The 10,055-nt window shown below is 39.3% G+C and overlaps 1 protein-coding gene across 1 annotated transcript in view; it reads right to left on the reverse strand.

The window, feature by feature from the left end:
- The window catches only part of lekr1 (leucine, glutamate and lysine rich 1), an 89,705-nt gene extending 81,037 nt beyond the window's left edge, over positions 1 to 8,668 (reverse strand). Inside the window, exons 1-2 of the mRNA XM_059332154.1 lie at positions 8,600 to 8,668; positions 5,220 to 5,323 (exon numbers count right to left, since the gene is read on the reverse strand). Coding sequence (XP_059188137.1) covers positions 5,220 to 5,323; positions 8,600 to 8,603 — 108 coding nt within the window. The 5' untranslated portion in view covers positions 8,604 to 8,668. The remainder of the gene's footprint in view (positions 1 to 5,219; positions 5,324 to 8,599) is intronic.
- Between the last annotated feature and the right edge of the window lie 1,387 nt (positions 8,669 to 10,055).

The raw sequence follows: 10,055 nt of genomic DNA on the forward strand, positions 1-10,055 counted from the left end.
TAGTAGGGATAGAAGGAAATTCACTATAATGTGAATGCACAGGCTCACAAAACCCAGCACCTCCTCAATTATGAATGAAACTCGAGTCAGACAGCGAATGAACACATGCCATGACGTGCAGTGTGTGTGTGTGCGTGTGTGTGTGTGTGTGTGTGTGTGTGGAGAGGGGTAGAAAAACAGCTCTTTTAAAGTAGCAATGTTTTGTCTAAAATCTCACGTTGTCTTGGTAATTTGTATGTTTAGTGTTAAAAAAGGAAAACAAGAAAAAAAAAGTATAAAGAAAGAAGCTGGATGTGTTTGTGTGCTTGCATGTGTATCTCTGTGTATGTGTGTGTATGACTGAAAGTGTCTTTCTTGTCTTATTCTTTTCATTGATTGTCAGAAAAATCACTTATCTCTCCTGCACACACACTGGGATGCTCCCCGTTCTCTCTCTGCCTCCCTTGCTCTCCACTCGCTTTCTAATTATCTCTAAAGCGAACGTCTTGTCCTGTTACATTGTGTTTCCAAGCTCTTCACAGACCACAACATTTGAGAAGTTAACAGGGAGTATTGTCCCTCTTGTCTCCATCTTTCTCTACTTGCTTTTCTTGCTTCTTCTCCCTGTCTCCTTCTCCCTGTGCTTCCCTCTCTCTTGGAGGTGAACGTCTTGTTCTGTTACACTGTGTGTTCGAGGCCCTCTGTGTGTGACACTTGAGAAGTGAATATGTAGTATCAGTGCCTCGTGGAGAACAAGAGGTGCTCAGCTGCTGCGTAAAAAGGCTGTGCTGTACTCTGCTCAGCGCTGCACTGACAACAACTAATCCTTGAGCCACATTTGGACTAGAACACTGACTGGAAAAGTTAAATGTGTCAGTTTGACAACTTTGAGAACATTTCTGCCAAGTAAAGAAACAGTGAAACAGCTTTGTTTTGGTGGTGGCAATAGACAAAGGCTTATTATGTGTTCAGACTGACAGTAGCACTGTGTCATTGCATTACCATGGCATGGGTCCTGACGCAGAGGGCTCCCACAAAATATGTCCAGCACACAGCACGTCACCCAGTAGCACTCGGTGCTGGCCAATCAAATAAGTGCAAGCACAAAATCCAGGTATCAGGAACAGCATATTCTACTTTCTACCTTGTGGTTGGCAAAAGAGAAAACAATATGATTATTGCAATGGTAACATTGCTGTCGCAGTATCATACCACCTTCAAATGAATTGATGTTTTAATCAAATTGGACTTTCTGGATCATATTTCATCTTTTCGCTGGCACCTGTAGCAACACGCCAACGCAGCCCCTTGCATTTATTTTAATGCAGTGCTATTTTTAGTCTGACCACATGCTCAGAGAAGCAGGTATGAGTTGATTTTTTAACTAAGACCATCAGTGAAAGGGGGGAGTAACACTCTGGTACCTGAATAATAAGTGTTAATGTGCTTTTGTGAAAGACAAAGACAGGATTGAGGGGAAGTGTGACTGTACTCACATGGCACAGGGTGAAACTAAGAAGCACCATGCATTCTCAGCATATTTATAATAAAATATAATACCACATAGATTATTTTCAGTTCCCTTGTAAAAACTGTTATGGTGGCAGAGAGTAGTTGGTTTTCAGAGGTGCTCATGTTTTGATGACATGATGAGTGCCCTTTCAGGGAGTTAGCATATGATTTAGTGTCACACAGAAAATATGCAGTCATGAGATTTCCACTGAAATCACTAACTATACCCAGGAGCACTAGCATTGATGACAGACTTGCCATGCAACCAATAGCTTTCTACCAGTAGTCAAATGCTTGAGGTTACTTAGAAATGGGGTCATCATCATGTAATGTGTCCAGCAGAACACTAAACTAAATGAAATGCTCATTTCGCTATCACTGACATATAGCCCCAGCCCTTTAATGTGCTGTTATGCTACATTTTTCCTTTACCACTGTAATTATCTACTCTGACGTCATACTGATCTCCCCCTGTTTAAGATTGCTTATTAAAAGGTTTTTCATTAGGTAGCTGGGAGTTGTGGAAATGTACGCTTTTATAAGAGCAGCACAGATTGTTGGTCTAGAGACGTTCCAATTTTGAAAAGTTCAGAGAAAATGCAAAACAATGGATGGCACTGTCACTTGACAAACACATTTCAAGAGTGGTGAGTTATGAATTATCCAGCTTAATTCTCTTTAGTAATTTCCCATCATGCACTGGACAGAAGACAGGGAGATGCCATGGACAGACTGGACCACTGCATGTCCAACAAAGATATCCAACAGAAAATTACAAGTTTTCAATCCATCCAACTTACATATTTTCCTTTTTAATGTGGGAGAAAACCCACATTAAAAGGAAACCCACGTTGGTCGTCTGTAGTGTCATGCCCTGTCTAACATTGTTGACTTTACTGTATGTTTGAGTAGGTGTATTCATGTGTGTGTCGCTGTAATTAAGTTGCATCCCTGTGTTTGTATGCACACGATAAACATACTGTCGACATGAAAGTTCAGTGCAAGTATGTGTGTTTCTGTGCCCGGGTGTGTGGGTGGGAGGCATGGTGTTTGTGTGTAACCGCAGCGCTCTCCTTCTCAGCAGCCCACCATTAAACCTTGGTGCCAGCCCTCTCCCAGCACACCAGGATTAACAGCACTTAAATGGGCCTGTTAGTACACCACCTCCTCTTTGCCTCCCACGCCGACTAGCGCACATGGTGCTGCCCACAGCTTTGCGATTGCAACGCACACTGCCTCTGTTGTTTTTTGTTCTCCGCTTGCCCCCAGCCACCTAAGCCTCCTCCAATAAATGGTGCTGAAGTGTACTCAGCGGTGGGCTAAGCCTAGAACATCCTCTATTTTACGGACCTATTGGAATCTGAGTAGATGACAGGGGTAGGGAAAAAAGGAGTGAGGGAGGTAGGTCCTGAGACTGAACCAGATGGGCTATGATCAAAACGTCAGTCTCTCCCTCCTGCTCTCATTCTTTGTTATTGTGTCTTTCTCGCTTCCCTTTGCTCTGTGTCTGATTATCACATGCCCCTTGTGACAAATCATAAAGCACTGAAACGGATGCACACACACACTGGGGAGAGATGGATGCCCACCACAGAAATCAATAAATAAAATGGATTCCCATTTGAGTGTGTTGGCCATGGTGCAGCAGGCAGAAAGATAGATCGACAAATGGCTGGACAGGAGAATAGCCTGTGTGTGTGTGTGTATGTGTGTGTGTGTGTTTGTGTGTATGTGTACACTGTGCATGCATAGATGTATGTAGGAGACTTTCGGGGGAGGCTGGAGAGGGGGGGTGGGGGGTGTTTGTCTGTACATGGGCATGGAAAGGCCACTCTCACATAATACCAGGGTGTGTATTGTTCACAGACATACTGCCCTCAATGAGAAATTCCAGAAATTACTCGAGAGCAACAGACAGAGGAACTGAGAGGGACTGGAAGAGAGGGCAGAGCACAGAGGGACAGACAGCAGCATCATAGATCCATTGGCTAATCTTACAACTATACACTCTATGTCTGCTGTGTTACACTGATCATATAAAACAAATGTGACTGATAATGTACAACAAATAAACATGTTTATGGATAATTCCAGTTTATTACAAATTTGGTTTTATTTTTGTAGCCATCCCTTCTATTAGTTATATAACTGGGCACAGACATTGAATGGGATGATGAGACAGATTGTTAACAACCACATCATATGAGAAATGTGATAAATGTTAATAAATGTTAAAATATTATTATTGCTGATTTTGCAACATGCTGGCTTATCTACATCCTGAATATGCAGGAGCAACACACATTATTAAAATTAATTTTAAAAAAAAATTGGCTCCACTGTGGAAGTATTAGTTCCAAAAATACAGTAACTTTGGCTGTGTCCGTCACTCATTCACTCATTCACTCATTCACTTATTCACTTATTCACTTATTCACTCATTCACTCATTCACTCATTCACTCATTCACTACTCTATTGTGAGCTTTCAAAATACACTTTCAGATACTCGGGTCATTTTCACAGTTCTGCTAATTACATAATTGCTGTTGCACAATCAAAATGAGCCAGATCAATGTTGGCTGGTGGACCATCTATGATAAATACTAATATGGAGATATCAAAATAAATTGACAATCCATATGTCTCGATTACTAATGTGACACTCCAATGTAATTTCGACCTAACCAATTTAAAAGATGCATAGGCCATCAGGTTTTAAATTAGTGATGCTGCTAATGGCAATTACTGTGCAGAAGAGGGCTATGTTATCGAGTCTGGTCGCAAGTTGTGATTTGTGTTATAATCATAAACATCCAGTTGTTCTCTTTGGAGAGATGATTTAAAGCTACATTTGTAAGTAGAAATGACACTACGTTGGCTGGATTTCCCACAGACAGGAACTGAATTGACTTTGCTGAGGATCACTCAACTTGTTTTTTGACAGTCACAAAGGGAAGTAAAACCACTGGTTACAACACTGTCCTAGTCAAAACACTTTGCTTGTACGTGCCATGTGTGCTCAGTACATTTTTAATGTAAGGGTATATGTAAAAATATTAAATATGTACATAAGAGAAAAAAAAAGTTAGGAAGTTAAGATAATTTCTGGAAAACATTGTCTTTGGAGAAAATAATTTCCTTAGACAAACAAAGATTACACTGCTAGATCTGGTAGGAGACTTTATGTGCCTTCTGTTTAAAGCACAGGATATTCCCTGCTAATTTATATTCATACCATATGGCATATCATATGGGGAATATGTAACTGCCACCTGACATTGACAAGGATATAAAGCAACACGCCATCATTGCCATGTTACTTCCTAAGTGCTTTATCTTAAAACAGATGGAAGATTAAAAGAGGAGACATTGTCCCATTTCTTATTCAAATCATATGGATTACTGCAGCATATGGAGAGATAGCAGTGTTGAAACACTCATCAGTATGTCACATACATTTGTATTTCTAGGCTGTAAAAAAAAAAAAAAAAAGTCACATTTGTTAATAACATATTTTGTGTCAATATGGTCTTTCATCAACATGCTGCTTTGAAATGTAACATGTACAGTATGGTCCCAGACTGAGTGTATGTGTGTGCTGAAAATGATTTCATATACGTTCCCCCGAGAAGAGATTTTTGGTGTTCACATATAACTTCAAATAAAAAATCCTGCAAGGTACCTGCCAGTGGTTTTCAGGAACATGATTTTTGAATCACTGCCTACCTTTTTTATCTCTTCAGGCAGTGGGTATATCGGAGGACAGTGAAGAACAATCTTCATTTCCGTCTCCCCCTCCTTCTCCGCCTCCATAGATCTCTCCTCGTCTCCTGGAAACAAGAAGCAGAGTTAGCTATAGTGCTGGAAATGGTATACAGTGTGTGTTATGAATGTTCATTGGGGTTGCAAACTATGGCTGCAACTAACAATTATTTTTAATAATACTGATTAATCTTTCCTATTGTTTTTTTAAAGTAATAATAATCAATCAATCATCAGTAGTAGCATAAAGAAAAGAAAAAAAAACTACTGATCACTCTATAATTAAAACACTAATATTAAAGTATTTATCCTTACAAACACATTAGGGACTGTAAGCAGTGATGGCTTAATGACAGTTATGGCATTTGAAAAGTATTCCATTTTCCGCGGGCTACAATGTCTTTATTTTCTAACTCCACTCATTGCCTCTTAACGACCCTGCTGTGATCTACCCAGTATTTCCGAGAAAAATTGATTACTCTTTTCAGGATAAAAGTGGTTGGTACTTTTAAAGTGATGAATAGCACTTAGTCTTTGAGGTTAATGTAAGGGTAAATCCCTTAGCGTGATGTCCACCATATTAAACCCATTTGCCATACACTCTATTCAATAGATTAATCAGTCAAGCTTATGGCCATAAGCTTATAGACTGTAGATTATAGCATTTCACAGCTAAAGGTATTTGACTTCACAGCTATACATTTGCCTGTCCTCCATCACGGGGAAACACAAGTTTTGACAAAGAGTGATTCAAACTTCAAGTGTGGGGAAAATCCACAAAATGGGTCAAATGGATCAAAAAAGAAAAATTGTGTACACTGTGTTCTCAGTTTTTTAGTTGCAAACCAAGGAAAGTCCAGCTTTCCCAAGTTGTGTAATGTGGCCACTGAGAAACAGTCATTGTGGCCATGGGAGCAGGAGGTCGTGCGAGGAGAACAGTGTAAGCCTAACCCAGCCTCTGTCTGTCTCTCTATGTGTGCATGCTTTCAGGCCATTTATCTATCAGTTCACCATTAGCGAGGGAAAAGCATCACGCTAACTCAACACTTGACCTCAGATTAAATACCTCTGGCTAACTTAGGGCCAGGGGTCACTCCTATCAGATGGTCCCCTGTGCAAAGCTGCATGCCAGACACTAAATGCCCTCGCAGACCATCAGAGGGAAATAGAGTGAGAGGACACGCATAAAAATGTACAGCACAAACACACAAGGATTTGGCCACAAGCACAATGCACACATACAGACACACATCCAGCTATATTCAATCTAAGAAGTCATGCAAAGACAGACAGGTTTAACTCCCTCACACTCACACACCAGTGCAGACACACAAACCCTGCCCAGTCAAAGAGCAGGCTTCATGCTCATGCACGCTAATAGCCTGATTGCCCCCCCACTGTCTCTAGGCTCTGCATTTAAAACACGGCAGCGATCCTCAATCTCTGGCTCACACAACACAGATGAATTAGTAACGCCCTGTGACAGCATTAAGCAGGCCTATCCTTTTAGATGGACGCAGATATAAAGGGCTGATTTTGCATGACAACTGTTCCCCCGTGACATTTTGTCCGTTTTAGCCCTGATTGAACTATTAATCAGTCTAATGTGAGAGAGGCAAGCTGTTCATAAACTCATCTATTCTGCATGGACGCATGCCTAAGTCGTGAGAGGAAACATGCACGAACACATAAACTCATGAGGGCCAACAGTTCGGCATGAGCACAAAGACAAGCACTGAGGGGCAAAAAGCATTTGGCTACTTGGGAGGGGACAAGATGAAGAAATGTCCCCACCCACCACATCCTGAAGGAAGCAGATGGAGTTGAAATAATTTGATTTCATTGATCCACAAGATAATTGTTTATTTAAGGAGCCTCGCAGCTGGATGTTCTGTAGTAATGGTATCTAACAACTAAACAGGAATTACTTTATAAATTGTCAGAGAAATTCTTTTTTTTCAACCTATTGTTATTTTACACAAACACATATAAACCCAAAATACAAACATGCAGTTGTGTTAGGAATTCGGTGCTTGCCACTGCCAATGTTCCCAGGCAGCTCTCCAGCTACCAGTCCACACTTTGTTTGGTTACCAGGCCGATCCAAGTCCAGCAAGTACAAAGTCACCACAGCCTGAGCTACTGTAGCCCTTTCTGACCAAAATTTTGTTTGGGTAATGGAAAGAAGTCAGAAAATAGTTTACACATAATCAAAGCAGTTTTAAGTTGATATAACATTACTAAGTATAGTAGATCAAACAATTAAGTTAAATAATTAAACTTGTTATTAAGAATGACAGTAGTTTGGTCCTGACTATTAGTAGTTCACTTGCAATGTGCATTGTATCCTAAATCGTCACACTGTTAAAATAATCGCATAATAATAGTCATTTTTTGTCAAAATTGGGATTTTTTGCCTAAATCATCTCCTCATGATGCCGGCCACCTATGGTAAAATCGCCTACATCCTCAGTTGATCAGATCATGTGATTTTATCCCTTTAAGATAATGGCCTATGTCAAGTGTGTAACTTAAGAGGATTTATTGTGCCTAAGTCAAAATAAAATGTGATTTAGGCAATTTTTTGAACATGCCTTTGTGACTTAATCAAGATATGGTAACACTTTATTTTGAAGGTGTCTAAATAAGAGTGACATGAGCGTGTCATAAACATGACATGGGATGTGTCATAAACATTTATGACACTTTGAAGTAACATTAATGCTCATATTTTCATGTCATGTTTCTGACAGGCTTGTGTGACTCTTATGTAGACACCTTCAAAATAAAGTGTTACCATATCTTGCTTAAGTCACAAAGGCATGTTAAAAAAATTGCCTAAGTCATTTATTTCTCTTAAGTTGCATAATTTACACACAGTGTTATTACTATGCCAATAGCCATCCTTTATTACGTCCTTTTTGAGTGAAATGATCAATAAATGTCATACGTTACACTTTTGGTGAAGTTTTTTGTGTTTCCTCCAGAACTTGTAAAAATGAGTTAGGCGATTATTTTAACAGTGTGACGAAATGTAACGTTGAATATCTTAGATGCAGGCATAGTAAACAGTATCTAATATAAACTCTACTTTATTATTTATCAAATGAGGTACGAACCGTGCGTGAAACGACTAAATAAAATAAACTGAGTCGAACAGCACTGATATGACGCTACTCTCAAAAACTGCGCAACTTAGTTTAGCTAACACTTAATTGAGCTAAACTGTCAACAAATCACTGCGGTCTCTCGCTTGATATGGCGTTTACCACTTCATGCAAACAAAAATAGAGCTTTTTAATTTCATTTGTATCGACTTGTAAACAGAACAAACCTTTACCTACCCATATTTTACAGCCCCTTGCGGAATAACAGCAAAAATAATCACAAAATACTAAAAAGTTTGACTGATTTTCTTCCTGGTGTGAGCCATGCTTTGCATGTTGCTATGACTACGACGCAGACTTGCCACGTAGCCACGCAGAGCGGTAGAACGTCCAATGACCATCAAGCAGGTTACTGAGAGTCAGCACAGGAAGTGTATTTCCCTATCAGAATAAAGGCACAATAAATGTATTTATTAACCCTTTATTGGGCGAAGAACTATATTTGGTAACTTCAGTGGATATCAAAATGTCTCTCCCATGTTTCTCTGTGAGGTCGTAGAACCACATGGATTTCTTCCAGCTAATCAGCAAAGATCAGGCTTCGTCACGGTGACACCACATTTGACCAATCAGTATGATAATAATATAATTTTAACTTTATTGACCTTGACCTCCAATGTAAAAATGAAAAATTAGGAAAAAAATCTAAAAGAAACAGTCGTGTTATTCTTCAATTACTTGTACAAGGAGAACTTGACTATGACGGCATATTAGGGCCAAGAATGAATAAAAATAAAAATACAAACCCCGGGGGGTTTTCGAGAAAAAAGTTGCAAATTTACTAGATTAAAGTGGCAAATCTACAAGAAAAAAAGTCGCAGATTTAAGAGATTTAAAGTGGCAAATCTGCATGAAAAAAGTCACAGATTTACAAGAAAAAAGAGGAGGAAAAAAAGCATTTTTTTTCTCCAGCAAATTTTTTCTCGAAGATTCACCATTTCAAATCTCATAAATCTTCTCGTAGATTTTCTCTACGTAGATTTCTCTACGAGAAAATTTTCTCGTAGATTTGCCACTTTAATCTTATAAACTTTTTTCTCAAAATATTACCCCCCTCCCCTGGGTCCGTATGTTTTTTTTTTTACACATTCTGGCAGTATATAATATCCTCCAATATTCTCTAGGGTTGAAATTTGGAATTTGCAAGTGTTTCAATGAGTGCCCTATTAAGGGTTAAGAGCATTGGTTGGGTGTATAATTGGCTCCAATTACAAAGGGAAATGCTCCAATATTCCCTGAAAAGATAATCTTTAGTCTCTTGAGCAAGTTTACCATAACCACAACCCACCTTAACCTCCGTCAGTCTCAGAGGATGGAAACACTATCACTTCAATTTCAATTTTATGCTTTGTCAGCTGGAAACTTCACATGACAGGAATGGCCCTGGCTGACATGAATGATACAGTGGCATTCCTGTGGCTATATGACAACAGAGTTAAGGAATGAGAAGAGGGAAGTCATTAAGATACAGGACGATGATTATGCAATACATCCATGATGTGACTCCAGGTAAAAAGCTGACAAGTATAGTTCCCAAAATGTCAGAGAGTCCCTAGAAGAACGCAGAAAAGCAGGCTCTGATATATTTCTTAAGAATAACTTACCTTTAGAGTACACTTAGTTATTTTTTTGT

The sequence above is a fragment of the Centropristis striata genome, chromosome 4, assembly GCF_030273125.1.
Source record: "Centropristis striata isolate RG_2023a ecotype Rhode Island chromosome 4, C.striata_1.0, whole genome shotgun sequence".
NCBI classification, from domain to species: Eukaryota; Metazoa; Chordata; class Actinopteri; order Perciformes; family Serranidae; genus Centropristis; species Centropristis striata.